Source organism: Pelodiscus sinensis, chromosome 5, assembly GCF_049634645.1.
Source record: "Pelodiscus sinensis isolate JC-2024 chromosome 5, ASM4963464v1, whole genome shotgun sequence".
NCBI lineage: Eukaryota > Metazoa > Chordata > Testudines > Trionychidae > Pelodiscus > Pelodiscus sinensis.
This window is the reverse complement of record NC_134715.1, coordinates 51,086,448-51,107,930: the sequence shown is the minus strand read 5'-3', so window position 1 is coordinate 51,107,930 and position 21,483 is coordinate 51,086,448. Positions and strand designations below refer to the sequence as shown.

Sequence of the window (21,483 nt, the reverse complement as noted above, 5' to 3'; positions counted from 1 at the left end):
TATTATGGTTATAAAGTCTGAGCGGTAGCCATGTTAATCTGTAACCTTAAAAATGAGTAGTCCTGTAGCACCTTAGAAACTTAACAAAATTATATGTACAGTATCATAAGCTTTCATGGACAAAACCCTTATCCAAGTTATAGGGTTTTAGTAAGCTGTTAATTATTTGTTAGTTAAAAAAAAAATTCTTCTTAGCCTTAGACCCTGGCAAGCAGCCTACTACGGCTCCTTCACCTCCTACCTCACCAAATTAAAAAACCTCCTCAAAGAAAAGGAATTCTTCAATGCCACATGGGGACCCTAATGGTAAGAAATGGTCACTCACAAGATCTACAGCATTGGCACATAGAGCATCTTGCCTTAGTGCTTACGACACTTCCAGCATCTCTGGCATCTGCCACAGGGTGGCTACAACTGGCGCCCACCATGTCAGTACCAAGCCTAAAAGCTCCAAACAGCCTGCCTTAAAGTTGGCACTGACAGCGCCATCCAGAACAATGGTACCAACTGCTCTGGTCCAAATAATGGTGCCAATTATGACCTTGTTACCAAACGGACCTTGACTACAATGGTACCGAGGATACTGGCACCGTACTCAACACTGCTACAACTCATGATCCTAAATTCATCAGCACGGTTACCATCAGCACTGCCACTGTTTGTGTCCTTCTGATCTTACAGTTGCGTAGATTCCGCAATCTCCACTCTTCAATACGACATCGCTCCTAGACCATTGGCACTGCATTATATTTCTCTGGCACTGTCACACTTTTCAAGTGATGAGGATATTAAGGTTGAGGCTGTCTTTTCTTCTCACCACATCTCCCCTACCAGACATCAATCCCCATAGGCAAGATCCACTTCTTGTGACCCTTACACAGTGATATGCCATGATGGTATGGTCATCCTTGAATGCCTCCCTCCATTCTGTATCCTGCATATTGACCATAATGGAGCTCATGGGGATCCTACAAGAGGCACTATGGCAGACATGGTAGCCTGTGCAGACATAATAGCCCTTACAGAGTGTGTACCACCTCTCTTGCTCAGCCTGCTATTTACCAAGAAGAGAACACTCAGCTCACACAGATCCCATCCCCGGACACCTCTCCACCAACCAACTCCTCTTCGCCAGATGAGGCCGTAATGTTTTCACGGTCAACAACAGCTCATGACTTCTCTCACTTCCCAGACCTCTTCAAAAGGGTGGCAACAGAGCTTAAACTAGCCTTAGAAGAGGAGTCTGAAAACCAGCATCAAGTTAGGGACATCTTGCAAGCTTTATCTTCTTCCATATCATTGCCTTTCAACACCTCTATGCTGGACCTTATCAGGACAGTATGGCAGACCCCAGCTTCCATACCTCCTACTTGTAAAAGGGCCAATAAGTACTACATACCGTCCAGTGGCCCCACATTTTTATTTGCTTACCCAGCTCCAAATTCCCTTGTAGTAGAGGTGGCACATCAGTGCGGCAGACAAAGCTTCTAATCAACCTCTGTTGACAGGGATAACAAATGATTAAATCTTTTTGGTTGTAAAGTCTGTGCCTCCTCTATCCTACAGTTCGGGATTTCACATTATTTTGCTCTACTGGACAGATATGACCACAGGAACTATTCCAAGCTCCTGGATTTTACTGATAACATTCCTGAGGCCAAAAGACCAGAGTTCAAAGCTGTAGTCTCAGAGGGTCAGACTATTGCTGGCACAGCATTACTGGCAGCACTTGACGCTGCTAAAACCATGGCAAGATCCACTGCAACCATGCTTGTAATGTAGAGAGCCCTCTACATTCCCAAGAGAGATTGTCTACCATTGAAGATATACTGTTTGATGATGAAAAACTGTTTGCAAGCAAGTCCAACAAAGTGCTGCACACAATGAAGGATTTGCATTCCACACTCCTTGGAATACACATCCTGGCAACCAGAAGGCAGTATCATTAGCCTTACCAATGGTCCCCATATCATAATTACATGCAACAGAGATCTTTTGAGCAACCAGACTGTCAGAGACCACAATGACGATGCCAACCATCTGGATCGGCACCTCACACCTCCCTCTTAAATAAGCAAATGTGGAGGTTTGGTTGAGGGTCTCAAACACCTCCCTCCTGTTAAGCCATGCATGATCATCCTGATGTTCACACACCACGTATGCCCATATTACAATCAATGGGCTTTCAAACATCAGATAGATGGCTTTTAGATGTTAGCCTCTCTGGATAAACTATCTTTCTTCTCTCTTCCCCCCTACCCTGTCCCTTTTCAGGGACCTCCTCCCATGAAATGTAACTACATCAAGAGGTGGAACATTTTCTACAGGTAGGAGAGGTGGAGCCTGTTCCCCAGCAACAAAAAGGCAAAGGGTTCTACTCCTGCTACTTTTTAACCCAAAAGTAAAATAGAGGTTGTTTACACTACAGAACCACTCACAGGTACTAATGACCAATGTCTCCTGGATAGGATGAGGAGCATACTTTCAAAGCCACACAGATCATGGCCTATACTTAGCACAAGAGGCGATTTTACACATCAGTCTCCTGGAACTCTGCTGTTCACAGTGCTTGCCACCTCTTTTTCTCCCCTCCTCTGCAACCAGCAGGTGCATGTGATGACAGCTATCACCTGCATGTTCTATATCTGTGGTCACCAATCCATCGATCGCGCTTGACTGGTCAATCGCAAGACCTCAACCAGTTGATAGCGAGACGTTCTGGGCCCTGCATTTCTCCCCACCCCCAAGAGGCCCAACTACCTACATCCAGTGACAATGGAGGTAGTGGCGGCTTTCCACTGAGTGGACGGAAGTCCTGAACTGTGCGCCACTTTCGGGGGTTCTGGAAATGCGCTGGCTGCTTCCTTCCCCCAGGTCTGTGGCATGCTGGGAGCTCACTGAGGCAGTCCCCAGACGCGCGTGCTGGGACTTCCTTGATCTGCGGGAGTGGGGGGAGTTGGCCCCGAAGGGGGCACATGCACAGGCTTCCCTGCTCCGCAGGAGGGGAGAGTCGGGACCAGAGGGGACGGGGGCTTCCCTGCTCCGTGGGAGGGATGCGCAGCCTCCGCAGGAGGCGTTCGACAGGGCTTCCATCCTCTGCAGGGCAGGGGAGTCCTGGGAGGAGGCGGGTACAGGGGACTCTATCCCCACTGGCACCCTGTCCCCTGCTGCAGAACCCTGTGTTCTCTCCTTCTCCCCCAGCACCCTGTCTCCTGCCCCCCACTGGCACCCTGTCTCCTGCTGCAGAACCCTATCCCCTCCTCTTCCCCCTCCCCCCGGCACCCTGTTCCCTCTGGCCTGTTCCCAGTCATAGAACCGTGTCCCCACTGGCACCCTGCCCCAGCACCCACTAGCACCCTTCCCCAGTACCATGTCCCCTGCTCCCACCAGCACAGTTGGGTCCACATTAGTGAGGCTTGCGGGGGTTTGGAGGAGGTGGTGTGTTTTTTTGTTTTTTGTTTTTTTTTGCATCTCACTTGTGTGGCCCTGTGGTGGTGTGTCAAAGTTCCTCCGACTCCTGCACCCCCGTAGTGGCACGACTAGACTCCACCAGCCGGTAGAATAGAGGGAGTTTATTGCTTCTCCAGGATACAGCACAGCATAGATGCAATCTGGTTACAGGGCAGGCCTAGGATGCTTCAGCCCCCCTTGAGATAGGGGAGACTGGGCCCCTAAACCCCAGCCCATTGCTTAGGCTGCTTCCTCCATGACACCAGACAGAAATTAAAACTCTTTTCCAGCCCTGCCCCCCAGCTAGGTGCTGGTCTCCGCCCTTCTTCCTTTGTCTCTCCCTGGGAGGCTGAGCCTGGGTGTCTGGGTTAATACACATTTGGGAGAGTCAGTGAGACTCTACCATCACAGCGCAGGGGGACCCCGGGTCACAGAGCAGACAGCACCCCCACTACACCACAGGCCCCAACTGATTCTTCTGTGGGTCAGTGATCCTGACTGAAAACAGGTTCCCCACTCTTCTCATAAATAAAGACAATGCAGAAACTTTTTGTGTTTGATATAGTATTTTACTTAAAAATGAAGCCTGGCCAACAAACCCCCAGTTGGGGCCAAACCCCCATCTGGCCACAGTATCATAACACTCCTGAACCCCCACTTTTCCCCAGATCCTAGATCTGAGCCTATCATACACTGGAACCTCTTGCCCTGAGCCCCTCACATACCTCAACCCAAATTCCTGCAGCTTCACATCCACAAGCTTGTGGCTTGCTTAGTCCCCAACCCTCTATCTGACCCCAACACTGCCCGGCCTGGAGCCCCCTCCCTGAGCCAGCATCCCTTTCTCCACCTCTTCCTGCATCAAGATTTCCTTCCAGAACTTGCACCTCTCACCCCTTCTTACACCCAAATCCCTCATTCCTACCCCAGAGCCTACTCATTGTGTCTCAACCCAGCGAGGGTACAGGTAGACTGCAGGAGTTTTTCAGGATTCTAGAGATATCCCAGAGAAACTCTTCTGCATCCAGGGATGCATTTGTTCTTCCGCTTCTTTTAGTGGAAGAGCAAACATGCTCTTTCGGTAACCCCTGTATTGTTCTTCCCACAAGGAATAAGGGGGCTTCCAAAAGAAAGGGGGTTTTCTGACATTTGGTCTGGTCTAGACAGTCCAGACTCTTCCTAAAGAAGAATTGGGGAGGGTGGGAGGGAAGCAGCAGTATAAGGGTTGGGGATAGCAAGTGATGGAGAGGAGGAGAATAGAGAAGGTGGGGTGGGGCTAAAAAGAAGGGGCAGGGCTTTAAGGAAGGGGTGGGGCATTAGGGGAAGGATGGGGCAGTAGATCTTGGCTTGTTCTGTCATTTAAAAAGCGATCATGGGTGTGTAAAGGTGGGAGACCACTATTCTATATAAACAGGCTGGGGGGAGCTAGATCCCAATGTGATGGGCTGTGGTCAGAGAATACTCCTTGAGGGTGCTTCCTGGAGTGCTGACAAAGCCACTGGCCCTCACCTCTTTGCTCTCGGGGACTTTTCTTCACCCTGCCCTGCTGAGCCAGATCTTCTGGTCTCCCCCAGCTAAGGCACATGGCTGAGATCACTTCCCCCCCCTCCCCCCCAAAAAAAGCAAATGTAGATACTGAACCTCTTCAAGTCTAAGGAGAATGCAGTTTTGGGCCCAGCTTCCAGGGAAACCACTCCCCAGATGGGAACAGAACCCCCAATAAATTATTCATGTGAGCCTCCTTTAACAGTGAAAGGAGGATGTACATGTACACTGATTGCTTCCCACAGGTGGTAATTATTTACACTGGGCTTGATAGTAAATAAGTGATTTTATTAAGTACAAACAGTAGGATTTAAGTGGTTGCAACTGAAAACAAGCAGAGCAGAGTCCAAATTTAAAATAACAAAAAATGCGTAGCTAGTTCTCTCACACACTCAAGCTTATTACAGACTTGCCCTACAACTATTCCTATTTCAGCTAAACCTCCAAGCCTGGGAAGATCTTTTTTCCCTGGAGTCTGTTTCATTCTCCTGGGAATGACATGCCAGCTTAAGACAGAGGGACAGATCGCTTCCCACTATTTTGTAGATTACACTTTGGGTGGGAACTTGGAGTGTTCTCTCCCACCTTCTATGGAAAATTATCTGGTCAGACCATACCAGTTGGGGTGGTCACATGACTTCCTAAGACCAACCATTACTTAGACTCAAAAGAAGCTGTTTACAGGTGATCACCTAGACATTGAAGGAAGCACCCTTGATGGTTTTCATTTGCACATTTAAAACAATAACGCATTCTGTATACCATATTTTTAACTTTACATACACCAAAATAATATGTACAGATCCAGGAGACTGAGACTTAAAATCAATAGGTGCATGAGATATTTTGTCCAAGGATTTTTGAGTTATGCATATTGGTATCCATAAGTCCATTTCATAAAGCATGGGAGGAGGTCTGTCACACCCAATCACTGGGCACCAAAGCCATACAATTCTGGAATTTTGGAATTGAGACTCTGTTATGCTTTCCCCCCAACCTCCCTTTTCTCCAGGGCCATGCAAAAGTTCAGGGCAAACCAAAACAAGGGTGATTCTAATCGCTCCCTCTTGGCCCATCCATGGTAGTCCTTTCTGAGGAGAACCACAGTTTTCCTTCCCTTGCAACATGATCTGATCACTCTGAGACAGGGACAGCAACCCTACCCTGACTTACCAATGCTTCACTCACAGCCTGGCTTCTCCGTGGCTTTCACGTAAAGAGCTAGAATGCTCAGATCAAGTCCAGCAAATACTTCTCCACAGTAGGAAACCTTCCATCCATTCTTCCTACACCTACAAATGAAACGGTTTGTTTTATGGAGCATGTCGAGGCAGGTTGACCCATTAACAGCACCTCTCTTACTCATACTGGACTACTTTCTGAACCTCAAGCAAGCAACCCTCTCCTTTAGCTCGATCAGAGTACACTTGGCAGCAATCATGGCATTTCATCATAAGTTCAATAATGTCTCCATCTTTGCCCATCCAACCACAAAACTATTTCTAAAGGGACTCCAAATTCTTGACCCTGACCATAAGACCACTTGCGGTTATTCCATGAGACTTAAACCTTATTTTACGTACCCTCACAACATCACCTTTTGTACCATTCACCTCATGCCCATTATTATATCTCTCCATGAAGGCATCCTTTCATATTGCCATCACTTCTTTCCATGTGGGAGACATTGCAGCATTCCTAGTTCTTCTTCGAGTGATGTCCCCATGGGTGCTCCACTGTTGGTGATGGGTCACCCGGAGCCACAGATGGGAGCCTTGCAAAGCAGTTTCCCCTGTTGTGCCATGCCTGCACAGGAGGCATCTCACAATGCTCCACCCAAGTGTTACTCACACGGCTCAACTCTACTCCCTCAGTTCCTCTTTAACCTCCCTTGTTAGTGGACAGAGCGTTAACATCTCCTCTCAGCCTGTTACCTCACTTCAGTTACCACTTAGATAGGTAGCTTTAATAATTGTATAAATAGTTTATAAAATTTCCCTTGCTAATGTACAAAAAAAAAATTCCCATCAGGGGATTTGAACGCAGCTTTGCTGTTCAGGGGCAGTGAGAACCTGGCGAAAGAAAAAAAAAAATGCTTGCTTGCTTGCTAGCTAGCTGTGTCAGGCTTTCAAAAAATGTGAGGAGTGCCGAGAGCCTATGCCAGTATTGGATGGGCATTCACTATGCATACGGTGGTTGGGGGAAACCCATACACCGCAAAAATGTGACCATTGTTCCTCCCTCACAGTGAGAGCCAGAAAAGATAGAGAGCTCCGCCTCAGGATGGTATTTGATAAGGCTTTGCAGCCTGCTGAGGTACAGAATGCCTCTAGACTATGGGAAGACCCACCACAAAAGAGAGCCGCTTCCCCGCTCCTTGGCAAAAATTCAAAAAAGAGCCTCACCATCATGCTCTCCCCTTTTCCTTCTCCCCAAGAACCAGCAGGGGAGAGAGACAGGGTACTTCGGGGATCTCTGATACCAGAGCAACAGGGAGAGCCTCCGTGCTAACAGGACTGGTGTGCGCTTCCTCAGTGCCTACAGAAGCCCGAGAGTGCTCTGTATCTGCAACACCGCATGAAAAACTTGAACCACAAAAAGCTGCAGCATTGCTTTTCTGATCCAATGGATAGCCCCTGTGCATTATGCTTTTCCCCTATACCACTTATCCCTCTAGTAGAAATTAGCAAAGCCACCAAAGGGGCATCACAGCATATGTTTGCTAACCTGTATATCCTCGCATATGTTCAAGAGTTGATGCTCACTTTTGCAGGGCAGTACTTTCTTCAGCCTTCCGACACATTCCTAAGCTCCTGCTACCATAAGGGGAAATTGCTCTCTTGCCACCAAGAGTGGAGCACCCACAGGGTCATCTCTCAAAGAAGCAAAGGTTACTCACCTTCTGCAGTAATTGGAGTTCTTCAAGATGAGTGTCCCTATGGGTTCTGCACTACACCCTCCTCTCTGCTTCGGATATAGGAACTGGAGGGTTTGGGCCACACACATGAGTTTCCGACCGCTGTGGCACACGGCAGCGCCACTGTGCATATGTAGCCCACACAGGACTTCTAGAAAAACCTCTGATCCAGGTGCTAGGATGGCGCCTAAACCAAAATGCCCTCAAGACACTCATCTTGAAGAACTCTAGTTACTACACAAGGTGAATAACCATTGTTTCATAAGTTTTTTTTCCCAGAAGAGGAGCTCCTGTTGCTTACGTGATGAACTCAACATCCTTAAAGGAGTGGCATTAGATCATCCACTCTCTTCAGCAAACTGTTAGTTGGATGTGCCCCATCTGGGATGGGAGTGTATTTCAGTGACCTAATAACCCACCGTCATTGGAAATACTTTGAGAAACTGCTACATGTTAGTGTACTAGAGTTGAAGGCAATCAGTCTATGCCTCACAAGGCAAAAGACTCACTTATAATTCAACAGCTATGTTCAATGTGGACAAACAGGAAAGAGCTCATTCTTCACAACTTTATAAAGATGTTAGAGCACTATTGAGCTGATGTATCCCTTATGTGTATTTGATAGCTCTTTACCTAATTTCTGCCCAAGGAAGTATTTGACTTCCATTTTAACTGGTCAGTTAGTCTACTAGCTTTCCTAAACTTTTTGCTCATTCAGATGAGCTAAAATTACACAAACGAGATGCTAAATTAAGTAGTAGCGTGCTATCCAAAAAAGAACTAAAGACTTTTGACAGTCTCCGGAATGCTTTATTTCTTACAGAATAAGCAGTTCCATCCTAGTACTTCTCCAAATAGGTTAGAGAATTACAAACTAGCTGCCACCCCTCCTCTTGCAAGGCTGAGGGCACATTTCTCTACGGATAAGCATGGCTTAAGCATATTTCCAGTATCAAAATCTAAAGTTACAACATAAAACCCTATACACATAGGCTGTGTCTAGACTGGCTTTTGAAGAAAAACTTGCCAGCTGTCTACACTGGCCACTTGAATTTCTGCAAGAACACTGAAGATCTTATGTAAGAAATCAGTGCTTCTTGCGGAAATACTATGCTACTCCCGTTCGGGCAAAAGTCCTTTTGCACAAAAGAGCCAGTGTAGACAGCTCAGATTTGTTTTGCGCAAAAAAGCCCTGATTGTGAAAATGGTTATTGGGGCTTTTTTGCACAAAAGCGCGTCTAGATTGGCACGGACGCTTTTCCGCAAAAGTGCTTTTGTGGAAAAGCGTCCGTGCCAATCTAAATACAGGACTATGTAGCACTTTAAAGACTAACAAGATAGTTTATTAGATGATGAGCTTTCGTGGGCCAGACCCACTTCCTCAGATCAAATAGTGGAAGAAAATAGTCACAGCCATATATACCAAAGGATACAATTAAAAAAATGAACACATAGGAAAAGGACAAATCACATTTCAGAACAGAAGGGGAATGCGGGGGGGGGGGGGGGGGGGGGAGGGGGGAGAAGGAATGTGAATGCCTGTGAGTTAATGATATTAGAGGTGGGGAAGGGTAAATGTCTGAGAGTTAATAGTATTAGAGGTGATAATTGGGGAAGCCATCTTGGTAATGGGTAAGATAGCTGGGGTCTTTGTTCAGCCCCCTGCGGAGAGTGTCGAATTTTAGCATGAATGCCAGTTCAGAGGATTCCCTTTCAAGTGCAGATTTGAATGTCTTCTGAAGTAGGATGCAGGTGCTTAGGTCACCGAGACAGTGTCCTTTCTGGTTGAAATGGCAAGCAACTGTTGTTTCTTTGTGATCCTGTCTAATGTCTGTTTTGTGGGCATTGATTCTTTGGCGAAGCATCTGAGACGTTTGTCCAATGTACATAGCAGACGGACACTTTCGGCACATGATAGCATTGATTATATTTCTGGAGGCGCAGGAATATGTATTCTTGATCTTATAACTCACTTGGTTAGGCCCAATAATGGTGTCAGCAGAATGAATATGTGGACAAAGCTGGCAACGGGGTTTGTTGCAAGGGAAAGTACCAGGGTTGGTATTAGTGTGGTATGTCCTGTGGTTGTTGGTAGGAATCATCTTGAGGTTAAGTGGTTGTCTATAGGAGGTTAGGTGGTTGTCTATAGCGTGCCAATCTAGACGCTCTTTTCCGCAAATGCTTTTAACGGAAAACGTTTCCGTTAAAAGCATTTGCGGAAAAACATGCCAGTCTAGACATAGCCATATTTACTGCACGTTCTCCTCTTGATATAGTACAGAATAGTAGAGGCAGTACATAGTCACTATTCAAACTTATGTACCACTTTTTTTTTTTTTTTTTTCAGTTGATAGTACTGCCTATCTAACATGTCAAGGCTGGGAATATGTAGAGGCCACTCGAAGAGATGTGATTACTCCCCTGTAACTGGAGTTCTTCAAGATGAATTATACAGATTCATACTGCCTGCCCACCTTCCTCTCTTCCTCAGAATAGCGATTAAAAAAATCTTGGACCTAAGAAAGCAGGGGGAGGAACTGAGTTGATCATGCGGCGAGGAGTCCAGTGGTACCTTATAGACTAACTGAAGTGTTGGAGCATAAAAAAAGTTAGTCTATAAGGTGCCACAGGACTCCTTGCCGCATTTGCAGATTCAGACTAACATGGCTACCCCTCTGATACTTGAGTTGATCATAGGGTTTTATAGGCTTTCCCTCAGCACGTTCAAGAACAGTGAAGAGAAGTGTTTGGAGAGTAGTACTGCTACAGGAAAGCTTCAATATCAGAGCTGTACTGTTTGTGCTTCCTAAAAGCATGAATGTGTAGAGTCCACCTTGAAGAACTGCAGTTAGAGATTAGTAACCTCTATTTTTATTAGAGCAGTTGCTCCAAAGCATTTGCAGTAATTAATGCTGCAAAACGGCTTTCACTGATCCTCTGTTTACAGTGTCTCAAACTTTCTATACTTGGCTTTTTTATTTCCTTTCGGGGAAGGGGAAGAATTTGGGCTAATTTTGAGCCATATTTGATTGTATTTTTTTATGACAATTCTTCTTTTGGTGGAAGGTAGGTCTGAGTAAGATTTTAAGTTGAAATATTACATGTAAACAGTGCTCATTGAGAGGAGTACTGTCTTTGTAGATTTCAAAACAGTTGGTTTTGATTAAGTATGTAAGTATGACAAGTGCGTATTGTTAAACCATTTATGTTGTAATATGCTTGCGTCATAAGAGGTGCACTGAAAATGTATGTGCAGCAAAGTAGGATCAAGTTGGAAACTTACTGCCAACTTTGCTGGCTTCAAACGTTCTTTAAAAGCCAATTTGAAATCTTTTGTACATAACAGTTATTCAATTAAAACTGAAATTGGAAAATGATAGTGAAAGGGATTTTAGTAAGTGTAAAATGAGAAGTTGAAGTTGCAGTTACTTCATTTTTTCAGATCATGCTTCTTGCTATAGAGAGTGTAGAATCATGTATTCTGAATTTGATTTTTTTTAAATATGCAAAAATAGAACAGTGCAATAATTGAGAATTTTTTATGATAATTGAAATTGGTGTTGGGATAAAGAAATCCAAATAGAGCTTGTTTTAACATTGCTCAGACTTGATGGCATTACTAAAACATTTAGATAACAATTTTAACTAATATGAATTGATATTATGGTCATGCTCTGGTCCTTTCTTGTTTGTTTTTTTTAATTCCCATTCAGAAACTCTCTTCCCTCTTTGCTTGTTAGAGCCACACCAACATGAGATTAATTTCATTCCTCGCCCTCTATAGTCAAAGTAGCCAAACTTACCCCGTAAATTTCTAGTTTATTTTTCATTGTTGTCATTACTAGTAATGGCAGATATGAATTGGATCAAGTGTATTTAAGATTGGTGTGAATTTGCTCTGGCCTTGATGCCACTAGTACAGCGTTTGTTAAAATGTGTTCCGTGGCACACCAGTATGCTGTGAGGCAGTCAGAGGTGTGCCGTGGAGAGAACAGAAAAAATTCTGCTCACCCACCCCCTGCAAAGCCTGTAGACAGCTCCCGCTGCGGCTGTTCCCCTTCCTATCCAGTCCACAGGACAGCCCCTGACCCACGGGGCCTGCACTGCTGCGCAGCCTCCTTCTCCACGTGTGCAGGCGGCAGCTTTTACAGTAGCTGCTGCTGTTGGGAGAGGAAGGAGTGACCGGAAATGAGGAGCTGCTCCTGAACCTCGGCGTTTTAAAACTGCCGCCTGCAGGGGACCCAGCTCAGGCTCTGCTGCCCCTCCTCCCCCCCTCCACCTGAGATGCCTTCGCCCCCCCCCATCAGGGTGCACTTGGGCTCTGCTGTCCCCCATGCTCTGCTGTCCTCCATTTGCTGCTCTCTCTCCCCTGTGCCCCTCCCCAGCCTCATTTTTTTTGAGGGAGGAACGGCTCTTGCGCAAAAGGGGGCTCTTGCGCAAAAAGGTGCTATCTACACAGCACTTTTTTGTCCAAAAGCTTCTTGCGCAAAAGGGAAAGGAAAAGAAAGTGCAAATGAGTGCTCCATTTGCACTTGCTCTTCTGCAAGAGGCTTGCAGTATAGACGTAGTCTAAGTGACTAGTCGCTTCCTCCACCCCTTGCTGCCTCTATTAGAGGCAACAAGAGCAGGGAGCAGGAGTCGGTGCTGGGGGTCAGCTTAAAAGCCGGTTCCCCCAGCACTGTCTCTGCGGGAGCCAGGGGAGGTAGAGGCACAGCAGGAAGCTGCATGGGTGGGCACTGAAGCAGTCTGCACTTGTGCCACTTCTGCTGCCATTCTGCTTTTTAAATGTACAAGAGCCCAGGGACATGGGGCTTCCTTTTGAAATGTAAAAGAGCCTCAGTGAGCACCTGTTTTTGTAGCCATTGATGATTATCTTGCACTGTATTTTGTTCTGAATTTGGCTTATGAAGTGATATTCTTATAGCCTGCCTGTTTACAGTTTTGCTTTCTGTATGGGAAAAGAGAAAATAACATCTTATTTTTACCCATTGGTTTCCAGTATATTTAAATGTTTATAGAAAAAAGATGAACGTATTAAATTTGAACCTTAAAGCATCTTTGTAAGTAATAAACTTACTTAAGAGGTCTTGTAAACTGTCAGATCTTTTCTAGTAATTTTCAGCCAGCTATTTCCCCTTCTATTAGCATGGTTTCCAAAGCACACTGGGAGTTTGACTCATAAGCAAGCTGGAGGCCTTATAAGTATACTTCAGTGGTCAACGAGGGGTTGGAATGGCTGCCATATGAAGAGAGATTAAAAAGACTGGGATTTTTCATCTTAGAAAAGAGGGAGACTAAGGTGGCATATAATAGAGGTCTATAAAATCATGACTAGTGTGGAGAAAGTGAAAAAGGAAAAGTTATTTACTTGTACCCATTACATAAGAACAAGGGGGTCACCAAATGAAATTAATAGGTAGTAGGTTTAAAACAAAAGGAAATACTACTTTGTGAAAATCAACCTGTGGAACTCCTTGCCAGAGGATATGATGAAGGCCAGGACTTTAATAGGGTTAAAAAAAGAGCTAGATAAATTCATGGAAGATAGGTCCATCAATGGCTATTAGCCAGAATAGGCAGGAATGGTGCCCCTAGCATTTGTTTGTCAGAAGCTGGGAATGGGTGACAGGGATCACTTGATGATTACCTGTTCTGTTCATTCCCTCTGGGGGCACCTAGTATTGGCCACTGTCGGAAGACAAGATACCGGGCTAAATAGACCTTTAGTCTGATCCAGTATGGCTGTTCTTATGTTAACAAGGCTGTGGCCAGTCAGCTCTCTCCATGTAACTTGGAATGGAATTTCCCAGTTCTCAGCAATGTTGTTGATGTGTACATTTGTTTTAATGATTAAACATGTTTATCTCACAGGCCCTAAAGGACAGTACAGAAGTGGAAATAGTGGATGAGAAGATAAGGAAAAGGATAGACCCAGAAAAATGGCCAATTCCTGGTCCACCTTCACGGAATCAGCCACAGACTGACTTCTCTCAGCTCATCAACTGCCCAGAATTTATACCAGGCCAAGCTTTTGGCTCACATACTGGTAAAGGCTTTTATAGAAACACAGAATTTTAGGACCGAAAGTGTTGTCTAGTACAACAAAAATGCATTTTATTTTCATTAATATTTTATTTGGTACTAGGAACATTAAGTATAAAATTCCTATGCTGGTTGGAATGAGAATTGCAAGACTGGCAGTTAGAAAGCTACAGTGTCCCAGAAGACAGGAAACAGTGGTAAAGTTTATAGTTTGGTGTTTTAATCCAACATGTTTTCCCAAGAGAAGCATGTGCTTTGTAAGATTACCTTCTCTTTGGTGTGTGAAAAGATATAAAAAGTCATCACAGAGTTTCAGGTTTAATACAGATTTTCTTTGCTTGTCATATTTTATAATATTAAATCTATTAAAATATTTATTTTCCCAACAGAGACAGCTGTAATATATCCCTACGCCTAGGGCTGCATCTCTAGTATATGACTGATGATAACATGAAACTAATTTAAGAATAATTAATAGATTCTTAGGCCAAAAGTGACCATTGTGATCATCTAGTCTGACCTCCTGTATGGCCCAGGCCATGGAATTTTCCCAAAATAATTCATAGATCATATATTTTAGAAACAATATCTAATGTTGATGTGGAGAATCCGCCAGAATTCTTAGCATATTGTTCCAGTGATTAATTACTGTCGCTGTTAAAAATGTACTCCTTATTTCCAGTCTAAATTTCTCCAACTTTTACACAATCCAATGGCTTGAAAAGTTCTACTTCTCTCTGCTAGATTGAAGGAGCCTATTAAATATTTGTACCCTCTCCTCCCGGTAGGCACTTACACATTAATGAAATCATCATTTAGCCTTTTTTTCTTATGATAGATTGAGCTCATTGAGTCTATCACTTGTTTTTTAATCCTTTGTTCATTCTGGTTGTTCTTCTCTGAATCCTCTCCAGTTTATCAATATCCTTCTTGAATTGGACACCAGAACTGCACACAGTATTCTAACAGCACTTTGTCTGACCAGTGTCAAACAAAGATAAAGTAATCTCTGTGCTCCTATTTGGGGTTCCTGTTTGTTCATCCCAGGATTACATTTACTCTTTTGGCCACAGCTGCACATTGGGAGATCACGTTCATCTGACTATCCACCATAATCCCAAAATATTTGTTAGTCACTTCTTCATAGGGTACTCTCCCATCCTGAAGGTATGGCCTACGTGCTTTGAACATAAGAATGGTCATGCTAGGTGTCGCAACAGTGGTCCATCTAGCCCAGTACCGTGTCTCCTGATAGCAGCCAATCCCAGATGCTTCAGAGTGAATAAACAGAACAGATAATCATTAACTGATTCATCCCGTCACCTCTTCCTAGCTTCAGGCAAACAGACTAGGGACACTTCAGAGCATGGCTTTTTTTCCATATGTACACATTTAGCTGAAATTTAAAATTCATTGTTTGCTTGAATCCAGTTTTAGGCAATCCAAATCACTATAAGTTTCATGAGTTTCTTAGACTTTTCATTATATACAACTCCAATTTTTGTATAGTTTGCCAACTTAGTTATAGATGATTTTGTTTTCTTCCAGGTCACTGATAAAAATCATTAGGGTAAGGCCAAGAACCAATGATTACAGGACTCCACTGTGAATAGACTTGCTTGATGTCCATTCCCCATTAAATTTATGTCCTGAAGTGTCACTTAGCAAGTATTGATCCATTTAATGTGTGCCATGTTGTTGCCAGCAAGAGTGAATCTCAGGCCCGACACTGGGTTCTCAAAGTACAAAGACAAGCTACACAGGTATCTGTCAAACACACAAGCTGTTTATTTTCTGACTGCTATCAGCTGTGCCCCTTAACTAAAAGAACAACGTGATGGGAAAAGCGGCATTCTTATATCCCTTCTGCTAGCTGGGGAACCCTGTTTTGGATGAAGTGGGAGACTGTTTCAGCTTCTGAGGCGCCGGTACCCAAAGCCCATTGGTGAGGTCCAAATTGCTGTGCTCTGGTGCTGCTTTAAATACAGTGTGTCTGTCTTGTTTGGAAGTTTGGAAATTTCTGGGGGTTACCCATCACTTGTTACAATATGGCTCAGCTGTACTGCTTGTCCTTTGAGTTTATTTACATGATCAGTACATTTAGGTAAACAAGATCGTTATGTTCCCACCCTTATCTACAATTTGTTCTTGCTACAATGCCATATGTTCCTAGAGGCTTGCTTCTGGCTTATCAGTAGTGGGGGGGGGAGAGGGGAAGGGGGAAATGCAGACCTCACCACCCCTATATTCACATGTACAGAGTTCTTCTGCAATTGATCTCTACATATGTTAATCTTACATCATTCTTTTTAATCAAAATGTCATGCAGTACCAAGTCAAATGCTCTTACAGAACTCTGTATTATATCAGCACTATTACCTGTATGAACCAACTTTTAATATCATAAAAAAGATATCAAGTTAGTTAAACGATCTGTTTTCCATAAACCCAGATTATTTTGTATTAATTATATTACCTCTTTTAATTTTTTAAGAGTACCCAGTTATCCACTCCTTTATTTTGCTGGTATCAGTGTCAGGCTGACATGACAGGCCAATAATTACCCGGTTTATTTAATTTGCTTTTTATAAATGGCGCAATCTTAACTTTATTTTGTCTTCAGGAATTTCCTAAGTGCTACAATATTAAGTAAAAATCAGCATTAACTTTCCAGTGAGCTTCTCTGCCAGCAATTTTTAGAAGTCTTGGATGCAATTTATTTGAACTTGTTGATTTAACAATGTCTAACTAATAATGTCTAGCTTCTATTTAATATCCTCCAAAGATGCAAGTGGAATGGAATGAGTGATCTGACCATATCATGAGACTACGTCCTCTGTTTTTATCCTAGAACTGCCTTACCAGCAGGAGCCATATTTCTACCAATCTTTGAAGCTCAGCAGCTAATAAACATTTATCCTTTTCTTTCTTTTTGGATGGATCTGAATCTTTTCATTATTTTTTTAGTGTTTGTATAGAACACTCTTCATGATCTGAGACTCAGGTATGAGAGTGATGACCTCTTAATCTGTCTTTTTTGCAGTGAATTTTGGCCTCCATTTGAAAATTGAGTCAAGGTCAGACTGGGCATAAGACCTCCTTCATGAAGACTCCTTGTTTGAATCTCTCCCAAAGTTCCTTGATATAACTTCTTTTTGGCATGCAGGAAATCCTGTTTATTTCAACTGACCTGTCTTGGCTGTTCTGAAGGCCACCTTTTGTATGTTACATATGCTATTCTTTGCTTTCCCCAAGCTGTCTCCAGTTAGAAATCTGTCACTTCTATTGTTATAGATGAGTTCCTTAAAGGAAAGAAGTCTTGGCAGTGCAAACATTTCTCCATTCCAGCCATGTATATTCTCCTCCCAAACTCTCCATTCATCTTTCAATATGTTTACCTTAATTTGAAGGAAAAGAAAGTGGTTTTTATTTGAGTAAGAGTTTTAGTTTACAGTGGTCATTTGACAGTATAATTGATGAGGTAAGGCAGTCAGGATTAATTAAACTTCACTAGTGTTAACTGGTCAGCTAGATGGTTCAGTATGTTGCAAGTAACTCTTCTTGACCTCATAATGACCACCTTACGTCCTTTGTATAGTTCACTTCAGTTCATAGATGGCTTCTCAACCATCTTCTAGTTTATACCCTAACTCCTTCAATTTCCAGAGATCACTTTTAAACTGAATTATCCTTGAGGCACAAAAGAGACGGAACCAAGCAATAGAACCTCTTCCAGTGAATAACAGTGATCTGGCAACACCCTGGGATGAAAGGCACTGATAAATAATGTCTGGTGTGGCAGAGGATAAAGTGTGATCCATTTGTTTATTAATTCTTAGCTGTGCTAAGACTATAGGTTTTCTAAAGGGGAACGACAAGGTTCCAAAGGATTCTTAACGTTCTCTTCTCTTTTATGGAGACGTTTGGCTAATTGTCTAAAGGTACTGCTAATGGAATAAAACTTCTCCACTGTTAGACTCTTGTTCAAGTTCTTAGTAAACCAAAAGTTATTTGGCTGTTTGATGGTCTTTGCTGTCAGTTGGGGATTGCATTAAAGTTCCTAGTAGAGAGGTGGTCATGTGACATTAAAAACGTACTATTGCATTTGTACATAATGAACATTGGTTGAAAGGATTCGCAGAAACCAAGGATAGAATCAGAGTTGAAGGCGAATTACTTTCTCACCCCAAGAGATGGAAGGCAGTTTGGGAGTTTGTCACTTACTGTGCTGTTTTGTAAATAATTTCCATCTCAGGCAGTCAAAGACCCTTTTAATTTATGCTGGAGTCATCAATATAGACCATTCTTTAAAATATAAAATACTAGGTAATTGACTCTTTTAATTTTGTTCTGATCTGTGTGCTATTTAAACCTTAATTAAAGTAGGAATTATAGCTACAATTAAAATAACATGTCTGTAATGCAACAATAAAAAGAAAATCCTGAAGACCCAACTAATTTACAATTTTAGAGTCTGCACCAAGTTCTCCAAGAATGGGAAGTCCACTAAGCCCAAAGAAAAGCACTGAACCAAGTAACCTTCAAACAATGTCAAAAGGATTGTCTACAAGCTTGCCAGATCTGGACTCTGAGCCTTGGATAGAAGTGAAAAAGAGGCATCGTCCATCCCCAGTCAAACTGAAGGTACTTTTAAGTGCTAAACACCCTTCCATACAAAACATTTCTTTGTGCCTTTTTTTCCCAAAATATTACAATATACAACTGCTATGTCATAAGAGAGTGCTTCTATCTTCATGTAAGCCTGCTTAACGTTCTTCTGGATACTTGCTCTGTGTGAGCAGAATAAACTAAATTTACTCCAGATCATAAAACAAGAGCAGTTCATATTATAATGGATTACCTCATTTGATGTTGCAATACACATAATATATATGAAATAATTTATCCTCATTAGGAATCTTAAGGGTATTTAGAGGACTGCTCCAAGTAAAAGGAATGACTGCAGTTAATGCTGGGAAATTAAGCCCTAAAAAAAGACTCAAATACAGTGGCACCAGAGATGTTAGATATCGATTAATTGAATAATCAGGTAACTGCACAAAATTTTGCCATTACACAATTATTCAAGTATCAGAGGGGTAGCTGTGTTAGTCTGAATCTGAAAAAGCGGCCAGGAATCCTGTTATAGACTAACCAGACTGTTGGAGCATAAGCTTTCGTGGGCAAAGACCCACTTCGTCAGATGCATGTAGTAGAAATTTCCAGAGGCAAGTATAAATATGCAGGCCAGAATCAGGCATAAAGAATCCGATTATGAAATTGATGATGATGACATAAATATGCCTGATTCTGGCCTGCATATTTATACCCGCCTCTGGAAATTTTCACTACGCGCATCTGACGAAGTGGGTTTTTGCCCACGAAAGCTTATGCTCCCAACACTTCGGTTAGTCTATAAGGTGCCACAGGACTCCTCGCCACAATTATTCAATAATCCCTGGAAGTGCGGCTGGCAGCAGGTGTACTCCCAGCCCCACTCCCGGGGAGCCCCCTGACACTCCATGCTGCTGCCTCTGTTTAGAAACCAGCTCTAGCTTCTCTCTGCTGCTCCATGCTGCTGTCTCTGATAAAGAGGCAGTGGCACAGGGTGGCAGCAGCCCGTCTGTGGGGGACATGAGCTCCCTATGGACAAGAGCTGTGCCAACATCCCGCGGTGCAGCCTCGGTATGCAGTGAGCCTGGGCCTGCTGTGGATAGAGCCTTCAAAAATACCTTTCAAAATGTTTGTTTTCTTCCTTTGAGATCTATGGGTTAGTATCCATTAAAAGACATAACAGAATAACCAAGTGATTTGTTTCCCAAAGAAAATGTTCTATGTTATCTTTCCTAATTCAGGAATCTGCGGAGACACTTGATCACCCACCAAGCCAGCAACAGCAGGCCCCACCTTCACAGGAACAAGAACAAGAAGAGCTTGATTTTTTGTTTGATGAGGAGATGGAACAAATAGAAGGTCGCAAAAATACATTTACTGATTGGTCAGACAGTGAATCCGATTATGAAATTGATGATCATGACATAAATAAAATTTTGATTGTAACACAGACACCACCTTATATGAGAAAACATCCTGGTGGAGATCGCACTGGCAACCATGTGTCTCGTGCAAAAATTACATCAGAACTTGCTAAAGTTATTAATGATGGTTTATACTATTATGAACAGGATTTATGGATGGAGCAGTGTGAAAATGATTCTACGGCCATCAAGGTAATTTTTTAATTGTATAATTTTAAAAAGATGCCTAACCAAATAAGCCTAAAATTGACTGTTATTGCTGCATCTTATTATCAAAAATCTAATAGTGTGGAAGAAAATAGAAAGTAATTATCATATGTATGCCTATAGTATGTGTTGCAATTATTTTGCTTAGTTTTAACTTCAGATTGCAGTGTAATTATTGCAAATGGCTGTTTATCATCTGTCAAGTTTTCTATTGTAGACTCTAGGTGCAGCAGAAGTTGCTAAATGAAATATAAAAACATCTCTTCAGCTTCTAACTTAGATCTAAGCCAATATGTTTTATATACTAGAGTATTTTAAGCTGGTTGGGTAGTGTTTGAATGTTCTGAGTTTATAGTAGCTAACTTAAACTCTATGGCTGCGTCTAGACTGGCATGGTTTTGCACAAATACTTTTAATGGAAAAGAGCGTATACATCTTTTGCACAAAAGCATCTGTGTCAGTCTAGACGCTCTCTTGGTCAAGAAAGTTCTGATGGCCATTTTAGCCAAGAAATTAACTTGCCTGTCTACACTGGCCCTCTTGTGCAAGAATACTTGCACAAGAGGGCTTATTCCTGAGCGGGAGCATCAGAGTATTTGCGCAAGAAGCACTGATTTCTTACATTGAAACGTCAGTGTTCTTGCTCAAATTCTCGCGGCCAGTGTAGACAGGCGGCAAGTTTTTGCGCAAAATTCTTGCCAGTCTAGACGCACCCTATATATGTTTCCTTGTGCTCTAAGTGCTTTTATTTAATACAATTTTAAAATGTGTTCATAGGAAAGACAAACTGATTTCCTGGTTTTAGGGGGTATAGCTGAATTTAAGGGAGTGAATCTGAAGTCATTGTACTGTAAATTTTTTATTTTTTCATCGGCTGTAAAGTTAGTTGGTATGAAAATGCAAGTAAAAAGCCAGATTTAATACAGCCTCATTTTAGGCTAGATTTCTATTTCCTTGACTATCTGTGGGTTCGCAAAACAGAAATGAACCTGCAGTTTAATCTACATTCCATGGCATGGAATACTACTAAGATGGCCTGTGCCCATAAAGAACAAACTGTTCTATCCATGACCAATGGGGTTTTTACCATGCTAGTGGTTTTACACCATTTTTGGTACATTTTATACCAAGTGACTGGCCAGTGAATGTAGCAGTAAGTTTAACTAAACTGCTCACAGCTGAGGAACCTAGATTTCTCCATTCCTGCCTTATCACATGTTGCTCCTTGATCAGTCATTCCAAGGAATCCTGCTTTGTAAATTAGCCCCCTCTACTCATTGTCAG

The 21,483-nt window shown here is 42.9% G+C and overlaps 1 protein-coding gene across 9 annotated transcripts in view; it reads left to right on the top strand.

Moving 5' to 3' along the window:
• The window catches only part of LARP1B (La ribonucleoprotein 1B), a 115,298-nt gene that overhangs the window by 62,225 nt on the left and 31,590 nt on the right, over positions 1–21,483 (top strand). For all 9 annotated transcript variants that reach the window (XR_012904143.1, XM_075929959.1, XM_075929958.1 and 6 more), the window contains exons 9-11: positions 13,784–13,958; positions 18,426–18,598; positions 19,810–20,184. Coding sequence is in view for 8 of the 9 variants with exons in the window: in XM_075929959.1 (XP_075786074.1) it covers positions 13,784–13,958; positions 18,426–18,598; positions 19,810–20,184 (723 nt within the window). In the remaining variant the exon portion in view is untranslated. The remainder of the gene's footprint in view (positions 1–13,783; positions 13,959–18,425; positions 18,599–19,809; positions 20,185–21,483) is intronic.